The 14333-nt window shown below is 54.7% G+C and overlaps 2 protein-coding genes and 1 long non-coding RNA gene across 3 annotated transcripts; 2 read left to right on the forward strand and 1 right to left on the reverse strand.

Annotated features, from left to right (window-relative positions):
- Window positions 1-63: 63 nt before the first annotated feature.
- MED29 (mediator complex subunit 29) lies at window positions 64-3280 on the forward strand. The gene is made up of 4 exons (XM_016166780.2): window positions 64-317; window positions 780-838; window positions 1127-1211; window positions 2965-3280. Exons 1-4 carry the CDS (start codon window positions 105-107, stop codon window positions 3205-3207), a joined length of 600 nt encoding a protein of 199 aa, XP_016022266.1. The 5' UTR covers window positions 64-104; the 3' UTR covers window positions 3208-3280.
- Window positions 3281-9528: 6248 nt separating this feature from the next.
- On the forward strand, window positions 9529-12028 carry ZFP36 (ZFP36 ring finger protein). Its single transcript, XM_016166890.2, has 2 exons — window positions 9529-9636; window positions 10449-12028. Exons 1-2 carry the CDS (start codon window positions 9613-9615, stop codon window positions 11400-11402), a joined length of 978 nt encoding a protein of 325 aa, XP_016022376.2. The 5' UTR covers window positions 9529-9612; the 3' UTR covers window positions 11403-12028.
- On the reverse strand, window positions 11999-12903 carry LOC118611371. Its single transcript, XR_004954276.1, has 2 exons — window positions 12515-12903; window positions 11999-12235 (listed from the first exon to the last, which is right to left on the reverse strand). It is a non-coding gene; the product is annotated as an uncharacterized LOC118611371 (long non-coding RNA).
- Between the last annotated feature and the right edge of the window lie 1430 nt (window positions 12904-14333).

The raw sequence follows: 14333 nt of genomic DNA on the forward strand, positions 1-14333 counted from the left end.
TGTTTGAGGGGCGGAGCTAACAAACGGGGCCTAGAGGCGCAGACGCGAAAAGGAAACCCGGCTAGACGCCTTGTGACGTTCTTCCGACACGCTGAGTGAGGAAGATGGCTGCGTCCCAGCAGGCTTCAGCGGCTTCCTCCGCTGCTGGTGTGTCGGGTCCCGGTTCGGCTGGTGGCCCGGGTACCCAACAGCAGCCGCAACCACCAACACAACTGGTGGGACCTGCCCAGAGCGGACTTTTGCAGCAACAGCAACAGGACTTCGATCCTGTGCAGCGCTATAAGATGCTCATCCCGCAGCTGAAGGAGAGTCTTCAGGTGATTGGCCCGGAGCTTCAAGAAGCAAACGGGGTTTGGTTCTCTGACTTAAAGGGATTGGGCGGAGGGGCTCTTTAGGCAGGGAGCAAGCAAAAAGAGCGTTAGGCGGAGAAGAGGAGTGAGACTTGGTCGTGTGGGGAGCAGCGCGGATGTTGAGCCTGGGATTGGCTGGAACTCGAGTGGGAGGGAGAAACCGGGCATTGATCGTTGCAGCCTGTGGAAAGAACGGCTTGTACAGAGATTCTGCTTGTGGTTGGCGAGTGAGGGAGGACGCTGACGAGAACCCCGGTACAGAGTGGGCCCCTAGGAAAATCCGGGGAATGGAAGCAGCAGTTACTCTGGAGTGACAGAAGATGTCAAGTGAAGAGGCTTAAAATTGATTGGAGTTTAAGAGTGTAGACCACCGAAAGTGTCCCCTTTTGTTTCGCCATCTCTTGTGTCTTTTTTTTTTTTTTTAACTAGACTTTGATGAAGGTTGCAGCCCAGAACTTGATTCAGAACACTAACATTGACAACGGACAGTGAGTGTGGTCCCATTTCCCAGGATGTCGTCTTATCCCCACCCCAGTCTTAGAAACACATCCGCCACGCCCTGCCCACCCACCCTCCTTTCCTCCTATTTTCAAGCCCGGTTTCCTAGCGCCTGGCCTTGCTCTTTTTGCCACTTTTACTACTAACCATCCCCTAGGCCCTGCCTCCGGGCTCCTGGGCCTAGACTTGGTTTCCTGATGAATACTTGGTTGGATAGACACTGATGTTCCAAAGATCGGAAATCCATTCCTTAGTTTCCTCCTTCTCCTGGGCTATAGAAAGAGCAGTGATGGACCCATACAGCGCTTTGACAAGTGTCTGGAGGAGTTCTATGCACTCTGTGACCAGCTGGAGCTCTGTCTGGTAAGGGGCCTCCTAGACACTCTATGACCACAACCCTGCCTCAGTGTTTGGGTCTTCACGAACCCTCATTCAGTCAGTCAACACACATACACCCTGGGCACCTCCTGTGGGCCAGACCTGTGCTTCAGCAGTGTTGACCTGATATTTGGCTTCTCCCAGAGCTTCCAGTTCAGTGGGATGATGTACATCCCCAAACAGTGACGACTTAGAGTGCTCAGAGCTGTGATGGGAGAAGCCCAGGCCTTAGAGGTCAGGGCTGGGATTGGGGATTGGGGGGGGCACAGTTAGAGAGGTCAGGATTAAAATGGGAGAAGCACAGGGGGTTGTGAGAGCCCAGAGAAATGCACCTGACCCTGCTCAAGGTGGGGGTAGGGAGAAAGTGACTCAGGAAAGACTACTGGTGGAGAGCACATCTGAGTTGAGGCAGGAACAAAAATGGAAGAGGGGCGGGAATTGAGAGGAAAGCAAGTGGGAAGGAGTACAGCCTCTGGATTCAGATGAGCCACCAACCTCTACCTCTGAGCCTTGGGTTCCTCCTTTAGAAAATGGATTTTTGGGAAAGACTCAGCAAGGTCATGCATGTAAAGTACTTAATATGGTTATTAGGCACATGGTAAATGTTTCCTGCAGTATCGTCATTGTTATCATTATCTTGAACTGGGTTTTAAAGGAAAAGTCAGTTTGAGAAGCCTGGTAGTGGTAGAAAGGTATTCCACCCAGAAGGACCAGCTTCTACTTTAAGTTCCCTTTAGGAACGTCACGAAATTCAGTCTGGCTGAAGTGTAGTTGGCATTGGGACTTGTTGAATTTTTGCTGTACCCCGAGGGTGCTAGGGAGCCATCTAGGGTTTCAGGCAAGGAAGAACATGGACCCATTGCTTTTTTAGGAATATGCCTCTAGCTGCCAAATGAGGGATAGGTTAAGGGGGCCAAGAGTGGAGGCCCCCGGGGGGCCAAGAAGACAGCCATAGTAGGATTCACTGGGCTAAGTTCTGCCAAGGCAGGGCCCTGAGGAATTGCGGAAGGGCAGATGGGGGAGAGACAGGGAGGCTTTGTGAAAAGGCCATTTAACTGAAGGGTTGCAGGAAAAGGAGCCTCCAGGATAAGGCCCAGGACTCCAGTCGGAATGGTAGGGCGATTCCTGAGACAGGGACCCTGGAAAAGAGCAGTTTAGGGGGGAAAGTATGAGAGCTCTGGAATATCAGGGGAGGCTGGGGACACAGATATGCTGTCATCAGTAAGTGGTATATGGGGATGTGATAGCCCCAGCCGGGCATGCGAATTAGAGGAGGAGGTGGGACATGGGAATTGCTGCATTTAAGGCTTGGGTAGAGTAAAAAAGTACCTAGAAAGAGCAACCAGAGAAATTGGAGGAAAACAGGGACCAGGTGCCATCAGAGAAGCCACTTGCCAATACCAGGCCTGGGGTTGGGACAGTCACAATCACAGTGGCTAACATTCATTAATTAGCACTTAAGTGATAGGCTAGGATCTGTGCCTATGTTTCACAAACTGTTCTTACCATTTTTTTACCATTATAGCAGAGGTAGTTCTTAAATCCATTTTCCAAAAGAGGAAAGAGGCTCAGAGAGGAACAGCTTCCTGCCTGAGGTCACCCAGCAAGGCAAGGCTCTGGCCCCAAGACCCTTGGAGTCCAGGAGCCAAGCAGGCTATCCCAGGCTGGCCCTTGGGGTGGGGTTGGGAGTGAGTACCCAGAGTGAAGCTGATGCTGCACCTTGCCTACCTGTCCACAGCGCCTGGCACATGAGTGCTTGTCACAGAGTTGTGACAGTGCCAAGCACTCTCCAACGCTGGTGCCTACAGCCACCAAGCCGGACGCGGTGCAGCCTGACAGCCTGCCCTACCCGCAGTACCTGGCAGTCATCAAAGCACAGATTGCCTGTGCCAAGGACATTCACACCGCTCTGCTGGACTGTGCCAACAAGGTCACAGGCAAGACTCCTGCACCACCTACTGGCCCTGGAGGTGCCCTGTGAGCTGGCAGGGCTGGGAGTGGGGCAGGCTGTGTGGGAGGGGGACAGGGAGAGAATGAAGAGTGGCCTCAAAGCAGTCTTGTCTGTGTCTTATTCCGCCGTTAGCACTGGGGCTGCGGCCAGCAGGGGGCAGCAGAGGTCTGCAGGAAGTGAGCAGGGCGGGGTCTTGCTTCTGCCGGCTGCCTGCTCTCTCCCCTAACAAGGGTGGACTTTCAGCTGTTCCTGTTGATGACCTCTTAGAGGGGTGCTCCACTACCTGGCCTGGGTGTGAAATCCCTAACTGGGCCTCTCTCCCTCCATTTGTACTTGATTCTGACCTAGTTTGGGCATGGGGTTTCTGCTCCTTTTACTAGCTATTCCTTTATGTGTGTCTCTAATGCATGTGTGTGTTGTCTCTTATTCAGTCTCTTTTTATCCCTGTGTCTGTGTCTCTGCTTCTGTCGTCCTGTGTGTCCCTGTCTCTGACCATCTCTCTCCCATCTCTTGCTTTCCTCTGCCCCCAAGTCCCCAGTGGGACTGTGTATATGAAGGAGGCCAGATTCTGGGAGCCAGATCCCTGGGTTACCTGGAGCAAGAAAAGGAGCTTCGTTTCCAGGAACTACAGCCAAGCCCAGGATCCCCAGCACCTCCATTTCAGCCCAGCCCACAGTGTCCTTGGCCCAGGAAAGGGGAAGTGAAGGGGTCTAAGCCCTGACCTCAGCAAGCCTGATCGGGGAGCAACTCAAGCCCCGACCCACACCCGGGGCCTGCGTCAGCAGCACTCAGACTGGGGGCATTGTGCAATCCCTGGCGAAGCCTGCCCCAGCTGGATGCCTGGGTCCTTGTATTTTTAGACCCAAAGGAGAAGTGAAAAGGCCCCCAAAGGGGTGAATCATCAGTCCTGGGGAAGAACCCAGGCGCCTGGGCCCCAGCTCCGGGAAGCAGGCCTTGGGTAGGGGTCTTTGGGGAGGAGGTATCTCACCAGGCTCCCCCCTTCTCTGAGCTTTGGGGAGTTCAGCATGGCCTTCAAGCCTGGGCAAGTATAGGGTGGAGCTACCAGGCCAGGCCCAGCTGGTAGGGTGTGAAGGGCTCAAGTGACTCAGCCTGGTTGGGGGACTGCCCCACCCAGTACCTTCTGTGCTCTGGTTCCCAGAGGCGGCCTGTTCTGGACCCCACATCTGCAAGGAAACCTGGGACCATGGAAACCTGTGATTCACCCAAAGTCCAAGTCTGCACTCTGAAGGCTTGGGAAGTGGCCAGCTGTGTGTGTTTGCATCTGTGTACACATCCCAGGAAGTTCCTTCCCCTTCTCCCTGTCCTTCCTTGAAGTGCCAGGCATGTAGGGCAGGCCCTCGGAAGGGAAGCAGACCTCTGGGGCACTAGCTGAAGCTGCTGTCCACAGGTTGAATTTCTTCCTCAGAGAAGCCAGGGCTCTGCCCATCTGCTTGACTGAGTCAGCCCCCGCAGCTAACTGCATATCTAGGATAAGCTCCTTAAAGTCAACTGATAATGGACTTTAATCACGTCTACAAAATATCTCCACAGCTTCATCTAGATTAGTGTTTGAATAATCAGGGACTGTAACCTAGCCAAGTTTACACATAAAACTGACCATTATAATCTAGTCCTTGTCAATTCAGCACCCATACACATCTCCTTAACCTAGTTAGTCTCCAAATATAAGAACAAAGTCATAGTCCCATCTAACATGATGCAATTATCTATGTACACCCAAAAATGCACTTTCCCAGAGGAGCCCAGCAGCTTCCCACCGTGGGGTATATGCCAGGTAGTAGTTGAGATGTGTCAGACCATAGGCGCACACACACTCAGAAGACTGAGGTACTGCTGGCCCTGTGAAGTAGAGTCAAGACAAGAAACATTAAGAAAATCATAAGGAAGGAAAAAATACATTTATAGTATTTATTGAAAAAAATCCTGGATATAGTTCCATAGTGTAGCAGTTAGCACATCGGCTTTACACACAGAAGGTCCTGGGTTCACACTCCAGTCAAGCCATAGTCCATGGTCCTCAGCCATGCCACCCTGAACAAGCCCAATGTGTGATCTCAGAAGCTAAGCAGGGTCAGGCCTGGTTAGTGCTTGGATGGAAGACCACCTAAGAAGACCAGGTGCTATAGGCATAAATAAAAAAAATAAAATCCACATATAAGTGGACCTGCCCAATTTGAACCCTTGTTCAGGGGTCAACAGTATATCAGAAATTTCAAGAAAAAACAAGTGAGATTAAGAGAGTGATTTTTAATAAGAATAAAAGTACCTAGGAATAATGTTAACACGCAAGATTTGCACGTGGAGGATAATATTACTTTACTGAGAAAATTTGAGAGCTTAGGTTGGGTAGTGGTTCATGCGTATTATGGCCTGTAAATAGATGTTACATGTATCATTATTTGCTAAATTTCTTTTACTTTTTAAAATCCTTGATAGAGGACATGAAGGCCTCGCCGAGAAGGCAGACTTGGAGGAGAATGTCATATGGACACCAGGGGGAAAGAGCAGTCCAAAGAAGGAATGGCAAGTGCAAGGGCCAACGCAGGAAATCGATGGTGTGTTTATGGAACAATGTAGAGGTCTGGACCACAGTGAAGGGGCAAGGGTAGGAGAAGTCGAGGCAGATTGTGGAGGACGTTGGTTTAGGTCTTTACTAGATTATTTGCCCCAAAAGGTGATTGTATAGCCTGGTGCACAACCACACACTCCAGGGAAGGGTGCACATGAGATATCACAGCCACAAAGCAAAATAGACCAGGGAGACACAGGCACAAATAACACCCCACCCCCAGCAGAGGATAGCATAACCCAGCATCCTACAATTATGGTGTCCCCAGGGTCTCAGTCCCAGTGCTAAGCCAGCAGCAAACAGACCCTACAGGAACAATCCAACAACGTGAATTATAAACAACCGTCCAACCTCCACTTAACCTGCTATCTCTCACCCAATCTCAGACTTTGCCCATCACAGGCTGACTCAGCCCTACCCACAGCTCAACATTATCAGAAGCAGCCTTGACTAGGGAGAGAGGTTTCCAGGTGCGAGCCTGCGTGCCTGTGTGTGTCTGCTCTGCCCATAGAGGCCGACAGGAACAGAGAGGTGGAGTGGTGGTGCGCCAGCCGCCCTCCCCATCATGCACACTGTAGACGTCAGGAACCAAAGTTCACCAGTTTCACTGCCTTGTGACTGGGCCACAGAAGAACCACATCCAGACACTGGCCTCATATGTTCTCAGTGACACCCCCAAATAAGGACACAGGCACAGAAGAACACTGTTCACTACATACACTGTGCTGCAGAGGCCTTGCACAGAACCATGGCTGCCTATAGTCTCAGACACTTTACACACACACTTCACTTCTAAGTGTGTGTGGACTGATCCACATCGCACCAGAGGGGAGACCGTCATACACTAGGCTCTTTCAAGGAGTAACACACACTTAGTCACTCCAGATCCCACAGTGGTTCAGAGTTACACACACATGTGCAGGTGTGTTAAGTCACAGGAACACCACCTCAAAGACAGGGTTGAGTATACACTCCCACACCCAGAGATGATTAAAGTAAATAGTGTGTGTAGTCAATCACACAGGCCCAGGCGGTTTCACACATTTATTCACAGCCATGTCAAGTGGGATTGAAAATACACACCAGCTCATATCCCACACCTATCTGGCCAACTGCACACTTAGACACCTCGGGTGTCCCACACCCAGTCACGCCAGGGCACACACCTTCGCACCTGCAGCGCATACACTATTCACACGTCGTGCACACATACATACTGGTGGGCCCACGCAGTTGCACGCACAGTCGGCCGCACCCTATCACTCCAGGCATACACTTGGCCTCGGCACACGTGCCGCAAGCACACGGCCCTCGCTCGCCCGCGCACTCGCCCGGGCTCTCACACCCCCGCGTTTCCCGTCCCTGCTTGTTTTTCTGGAAACTCTGCTCTCCGTTCCCCTCCCCCTAGGCCGGAAGTGCTCGTAGTATTTTTAGCATGTCTGGTTTCCGCCCCTTTCCCCCTCCTCCTGCCCGCCCAGGACCGGCCCCCTGCGCCCAGCAGGGGACCCGGCCATCCCCTTCCCCACCGTCATTCCAGAGGGGATTCCCGGCCGCTGCCGGGGCCACGGATTTTCCCGCTGGCTACGTGTGGATGAGGAGGAGTCCTGTCCCGAACTTCCTCTTGGGCTGGGACGCCTGAGGCCAGGACGGGTGGGAGGGTGACTGGAAAATTGGTTCTTAAGTTGGAGGAAGAACGACTAGGGACTCGGACTCTTGGGTCTGATGAAGGAGGGGGCCGGGAGACCGGGACCCCTAGATCTGAGCACGGAAGGGCCGAGGCCTGGGCTCCTGGGTCCCACCGTCTACGTTTCCGTGTGTGGTCGGTCCTTCCCTGTACATAGCCCCCCATCCCCCTCCAGCCTCTTCGAGAGTCGCCCAACCCCGAGCGTCCAGGCTCTCGAGCCGATGACTCAGCAGATGGGAGAGGGGAGGGGGTCAGCCTGACTCAGGGATGGGAAATGCTCCCTGTAGAAACTGGAATCCCTCTTCCAACATCGCGGCCGGAGCCAAGCTAGGCTCCGGCCACCCCAGGGTGCCCCCCACCTTCTGTTTTCCCACTGCTTTCGTCCTACTAGCGGCACAGGGTTTTGAGCCCAGCCGGGAGGCGGGTGTAAGGCACCTCCCCTTTCCCCTTTTCCCGTTGTCCCCGAGGCTCTGTTTACAGGCGACAGAAGCCCTGGTTACTAGAGAGGAACCCGGGCGTCCGGGCTGAGCCTCCTCGTCACGGCTTCCAGGAAGCCCCCCCTCCCCCGCCCCTTGCGAGTGAGTCACGGGCGAGCGGGAGGCGGCAACCGTGCCAGAGCCGCCCGCAGCCGCCCAGCTCACGGGACTGGCCGGGAAGGCCCCCTCAGCCCCAGAAGGCACCGCACCAGGGATTTCCCCCGCGCTCTGTCGGACAAGGCAGGTCGGCGTGCCTGGCCGAAACTCCCCACCTCAATTACGAGCCCAAAGTCACAGTGTCAGCCTATGAGAATGAACTTTGCACCATAATAACTGCACAACGTGGCAATGATTTTTCGTATTTTCACTCAGGGCAATCAGCTCACCAAGATCGACTTAATAAGTTTTCTGCCCAGACCTTAAAGTTTTCACGCAGGGCACCTTCTTGAAAATAAACGAGTTGCCAATGTGGGGAGTGATCCCTGCAGGTTTAGCGTTCCCTAAAGACACACCCCTTTTTGAGACCCGACCATCAGTTGGGGATGACCCGTTTCTTCCATTTCAGAATAACTTTCCATGAAGGCAACCCTCCACCATTAATAAAAAATCTTGCCTTTTCCAATCTTCAGTTTTCTTAGAGGGCAAATAACATAATTTAGGGCTTTGGTGTTAGTTTGCTGTCATTTACTAAATGGAGCTAGCAAAGAACTTGGCCTCTAAATCTATGTTTCTCCGTGTGTAAAATGGGAACAATAACCCCTTCTAGAGTTAACGTATGTATGTAAAACACTTCTATACAACAGAAGCGCTACTAGCTGCAGGAGGGCGAGAGGCTACCGTGGCTCTGGAATTGGAAAAGAAGGCCCCTTTCCAGCCTCGACAAGTATCCAGGACCCCACTCCTCGCGAGTGGGGAAGGGGAGGGCGGTCGAGGTCTCCGGATCCGGGCTATTTGAAAGCGACACCAGCCAGGCCGACATAATTCCATAATAAGCCGGCCTGCTGGTCTCCTCTCAATGTTTTGCTCCTGCAGATTTCTGTTTATGGGTGTTTGTCCCTTTTTTTTCTTCCTCTTTTTCTATTTATGTGACACTCCCTTTCACTTCTCTCTCTGAATGTCTCTGGGACTATCTCTGTCACGTCGTCTCTGTCTCACCTCCGATCCTACCCCTGTCTCTTTCCCTCTCTGTATATGCCCCCCTGTGTGTATTTCTCCCTCGTTGTTTCTCTACGTGTATTTTTCTCTTTGCGTCTCTCCATTTCTGAGTTCTCTCGCTCTCTCCGCGCCTCTCCCCGCCTCCGTGCGTTTGTCTCTCACGCGCACGCCCACTGCCTCGGCCTCTGCCCCCACCTCGTCCCAGTTTCCTTCCCCGCGCCTCAGTCTCCAGCCATGAAAACTGGGCCGCCACCCCCACCCGATGCGCTCCCTGCCGGGCCGCGGCCACTCGCGGGCGCAGCTCAGACGCGTCCCAGAGCGGAAGGGGACCAGTCCCAGACCCAGCGGGCTGCGCTGGGGCGCGCGTGTCCGGGAAGCGCCCCTCCTGGCCCCGCCCCAGGCCCTGCCCCCCTGGCCACGCCCCTTCCCTCCCTACCGATAAAGGCACCGGCTCCTCGAGCCACCCGCAGCCTGCCTCCAGCGCTCTGATTATCGGCCGGGTTCTCCGCTCATCGGCCCTCCGCGCCGCCATGGATCTCACCGCCATCTACGAGGTGAGTCCCTACAGACTGGCACCCTGGGGTGCCAAAGCTTGACTCCCTTCTCAAATGAGGGCTCTCCAGTGCCGCAAACTCCAGCCCGGGACCCCTGGCTTCCTTCTCCAACTGGAGCTCCTTAATGCCGCACGCTCCGGCCCGAGGTCCGGCTTCCCTTCTCAGACCAGTGTGACTCTTCAGATGAAAAATGGAGCCTGCGACTTTCGGGTCTCGGCCCAAACATGGGTTGGGTGGCTCTTGGAGATGGAAAACTAGAGGAGTTTTGTCAGACTAGGGCTGTCTGGAGGCGGAAATGGCCCCACACCTGGCTTCCCCCCAGCAGTTGCTGAGGGCGCGGTTTTGCGCGGAGGCGTTTCTGGGGCTGGAGTCTCGGGGTTAGGGGAAGGCGACTTTTGTCTCCACTCCCTGACCCAGAGGACGACTCTGGGACTCAAAAACCAAAGAGATCGAATTCCTTGGTTAACTTTGTTGGCCCCTACAGTTGTGAAACTGGAGAACACGATGCGCGGGGTCAAATCCCCAGAGACCCAGAGGCTCAAAATTGGACAGTGGTGCGCCCTGGCTTTGGGGTCCCCTTAGTCCAGTTGGGGGATCTGTGATTCTTGGGTCCCTCGGAAAAGGTTTCATTCGTGAATAAACTTACCCTCCAGTTTGGGGTCCCTGCGACTCAGAACCCATGGGTTTCAGCGGGCGGGTGGGGCCCAGGTCAGGAGCCCACAAACCGGACTGGCAAGCTCTTAGGAGCACTGCAGCTGAGGAGAGGCGTCACCCTGCATTTTCGGTGTCTTAAACGATCCCTGTTCCCACAGAGCCTCCTGTCGCTGAGCCCTGACCTGCCATCAGACCATGGAGACACTGAGTCCAGCCCGAGCTGGGCCTCCTCCAGACTGTGGAGCCTTAGCTCATCCGACTCTAGCCCGGGTGGGGTCGCTGCCCGCCTGCCTGGCCGCTCCACCAGCCTGGTGGAGGGTCGGACCTATGGCTGGGTGCCCCCACCCCCAGGCTTCGCACCCCTGGTTCCCCGCCCAGGCCCTGAGCTGTCGCCCTCACCCACCTCACCTCCTGCGACCCCCACCACCTCATCCCGATACAAGACTGAGCTATGTCGGACCTTCTCAGAGAGCGGGCGCTGTCGATATGGGGCAAAGTGCCAGTTTGCTCATGGACCGGGTGAGCTGCGTCAGGCCAGTCGCCACCCCAAATACAAGACGGAACTCTGCCACAAGTTCTACCTCCAGGGCCGCTGCCCCTACGGCTCACGCTGCCACTTCATCCACAACCCCAGCGAAGACCAGGCTGCCCCTGGCCACCCCCATGTGCTGCGCCAGAGCATCAGCTTCTCAGGCTTACCCTCCGGCCGCCGAGCCTCACCACCGCCAGCGGGCCTGACAGGCTCTTCCCTGTCCTCATGCTCCTTCTCACCCTCCAGCTCCCCACCCCCACCACCTGGAGACCTTCCACTTTCACCCTCTGCCTTTTCTGCTGCCCCTGGGACCCCTGTGGCCCGAAGGGACCCCACCCCATCCTGTTGCCCCTCCTGCCGTAGGGCCACCCCCAGCAGTGTCTGGGGACCTGTGGGTGGCCTGGCTCGGAGCCCCTCTGCACACTCCCTGGGATCTGATCCTGATGAATATGCCAGCAGCGGCAGCAGCCTGGGAGGGTCTGATTCACCTGTCTTCGAGGCTGGAGTTTTTGGGCCCCCCCAGCCACCTGCACCCTCTCGACGACTCCCCATCTTCAACCGCATCTCCGTATCTGAGTGACAAGTGCCTGCCCAGTACAGATCAGTCGGATCTGGGGGAGGGGGAGGGCATTTTTCTTGTGCTGTGGGCTCTACAGGATCCCAGGACTTTTAACCAAGTACCCCCCTGCCTTCCAAAATGCATTAACCCACTCTCCTAACTCCATGCTGGGGCAGGCCCCCAGTGTGCAAGCTCAGTGTTCATGGTGTTGGGGGAAGGAGTGTATTCTGGAATCTGTCAAAAAAATAAAAGATGTAGCAAATTTGAGGGAGGCAGTGAGCCCTCTCCCCCTCCCCTGCCCAATGCTGTGAATAGGCCCCACTGCCCCCTCCCAATTTTTCCTAGACCCCTGAGGTTCTGGTGTTGGCTGATGGCAACTGGAGCCTCCCTATGAGGGGCTATCCTGGTGCTCAAGTTTTCCCCCAAAAGCAAGTAGCCAAAGCCATCGCCAACACCCACCCCAATCATTGGGCCCTTTATTTATGACGACTTTATTTATTCTAATAGATTTTATAGTATTTATATATATTGGGTCGTCTGCTTCCCTTGTATTTTTCTTCCTCCTTTTTGTAATATTGGAAACGATGGAATAATTATTGTCATAAGATACTATAATATATTAAGTAATATATATTGTTAAAAGTTTATTTTTGTGTTTTTTGAAATTTTTAAATAAAAGGCATCTGTGTAAACTGAAATCCTGGCTCTTCTGCGGTGTAGAGACAGGAGTGGGGATGACGATGAGGCCCTTTGGAAGTGGGTAGTCCATTTCAGCTCCTCTAAACCTTCCCAGTGCACAGCTGCCAGAGGCGCTTACCTGGCAGGAAGTGACGTCACCCAGCCCGGCTGTTCACCTGAGAGGGTGGGGCCAGGTGAAGTCACCCAGTAGGAGCCGGGAGAGCCAGTTCCCCGGGCGTGCGAGGAGCAAACCCTGTCGTCTAGTCGGACTCCCAGACAGCTCTCTGCCGAGCGCAGGCGGGGACGGGATGTTTCTGTCCCCGCGGGGCCGAGAGAGGAGGGCGGGGCGGCGAGGAGAGGACGGAATGTGCAGAGGCGCGGACCCAGGGCGGGCGGGGGAGGGTCAGCCCGGAAGCCGGGGCGGCCTGGGGGCCCACCACCCCGTCTTACAGTACCGGAGGGGCCGGGGTACTCAGACTCTCGCAGTCTTGGGGGAGGTAGCTCAGGATTCTAGAATCAGCATTTTGGAAGCTCAGAGGTAGTCTCCCAGCCACTAAGAATTCTCGGCCCTGGTGTCTCAGCGCGTTTAGGAATGGCGGAGTTGTAGCTTCTGGCTTTCCGGGACCCCAGAGCCTCGAAAGTACCGCATCTCGGGCTGTCGGGAATTTAGAAACTGGGGCTTGCGGGAACTCGGCCTTTCCGCGCCTGCGAAGTGCGAGGCCGGGCTGCGTGGGTCGCGGGCGCGTGGGGGCTGGGCCCGGGACAGCGGTGTCCTCGGACCATACAAGGCAAGAGGCGGCGAGACCCACCCTGGGGCGGAGAGCCCGGAAGCCGCCTCGCGTCAGTGCCCGCGCCCCGCCCCCCTTCCGCCGCGGCCGCCTCTCCTCGCCCTCGACCCCTCTTCTTTCCCCCTTTTTCCTCTCCCCTCCCCCCACTTCCCCCTGCTCTTGTCTCGCCACCCTCATTCACCCCCCCTCCTCTCCTTCTCAGTTCCTGTTCTCTGTACCGGCCTGCGCCACCCCTCCCGTCTCCCCTTCCCCTCTGTAACTCCCTGCTCCCTTGGTACTTCTCTTCCTCAGCCCCTATCCCTTAGCCCCTCTGCCCTTTCTTCCAGTTCCCCTTCTCTCCCTTCCCCTCCTCACTTCCTTCCCTCCTCACCCTTTTCTTCCCTCCCTGCTCTCTCCCTACTGGTCCCCTTGGTTTCACCTTTCCTCCCCACTCCTTATTCCTTCCGCGCCCTCCTGTCTTCCCCATCCCATTCCCTAGGGCTAGTGGCCGGACTAGTGGTCTCCCTCTACTCTTCCCCTCCAGCTCCATCCCCTCTCCAACTTCCCTCCCTTTCTCATGCTTCCTTGCCCTGTCACTTCTCCTTGGCCCTGTCCCTTTGCCTAGGAGCAGTCCTTGATCTTTGATCTCCTCTTGAAACTGCCCCTTATGGGAAAAGGCTCACTCAGGTGCCCACATATAGGAAAAGAGGGCTGGGAAAGATAGAAACTCAGAGACCTAAAGACATTGGGGAGGCACAGAGAAAGCAAGCCTTGCAGAGACATTTACAGACACTGAAATAACAAGAAAAACATCTCTGGTCCTTACCTTAGTAATAACATGTTCTGCCCCTTCGCTAAAAAACCCTCATTTAAGAAACTGGTACCTACCAGCAGCTACCAGTGCCAAACATCTGGGAGTCCCCTTGACTCCTCTCTCTCTCAAACTTGCACCCTAGTCTAACAGCGATCCTGTCTGATTTACCTTCTAAATAGACCTACAATCCACCTTCCTGCCTCTGGCCCTTACCCTGATCCTGTGCAGCATTGTATCTCACCCTGAACCATCACATTAGTCCGTCGCTGGTCTCCTGGCTCAGGCCTCTGCCCTCAGTCTGTCACCACTGTCCTACTAAACAAAGGCAACCTGTCATGACCTTAGATCACAGGAAAGCCAAAGCCCTAAGTTGTCACCAGCCTACATGGCCTGGATCTCATCTTTGGTTGCTCTTGCTCCTAGACACACTGACTTCTTAGCTGCTCCACCAATAAATACATCTCACACGCTTCAGTCACAGGGCCTTTGTGCAGACTGCCCTCTGCCCGGAATACTCCTCTAGGTATCCCCATTGCACACTCTCCTTTGGGTCTCTGCTTAAATGTCTCCTCAGTGAGATGGTCTTTGGCTACTCATTGAAACCACACACCCACCTCCCACTCCTCCATCCTCCCTACCTTGTTCTATGTTTTCCATAACATTTATCATCACCAAACATATAAAATGAACTTA

This window comes from Rousettus aegyptiacus, unplaced genomic scaffold (genome assembly GCF_014176215.1).
Source record: "Rousettus aegyptiacus isolate mRouAeg1 unplaced genomic scaffold, mRouAeg1.p scaffold_m13_p_14, whole genome shotgun sequence".
Taxonomy (NCBI): Eukaryota; Metazoa; Chordata; class Mammalia; order Chiroptera; family Pteropodidae; genus Rousettus; species Rousettus aegyptiacus.

What these genes read in the sequence shown, in the direction of transcription:
- MED29 (XM_016166780.2), top strand. Translation starts at nt 105, where the DNA reads ATGGCTGCGTCCCAGCAGGCTTCAGCGGCTTCCTCCGCTGCTGGTGTG. An exon ending in AGCTGAAGGAGAGTCTTCAG is followed by an intron (nt 318 to 779) that starts GTGATTGGCCCG and finishes TTTTTTAACTAG; the next exon opens with ACTTTGATGAAGGTTGCAGC. An exon ending in ACTAACATTGACAACGGACA is followed by an intron (nt 839 to 1,126) that starts GTGAGTGTGGTC and finishes CCTGGGCTATAG; the next exon opens with AAAGAGCAGTGATGGACCCA.
- ZFP36 (XM_016166890.2), top strand. Translation starts at nt 9,613, where the DNA reads ATGGATCTCACCGCCATCTACGAG. An exon ending in ATCTCACCGCCATCTACGAG is followed by an intron (nt 9,637 to 10,448) that starts GTGAGTCCCTAC and finishes CTGTTCCCACAG; the next exon opens with AGCCTCCTGTCGCTGAGCCC.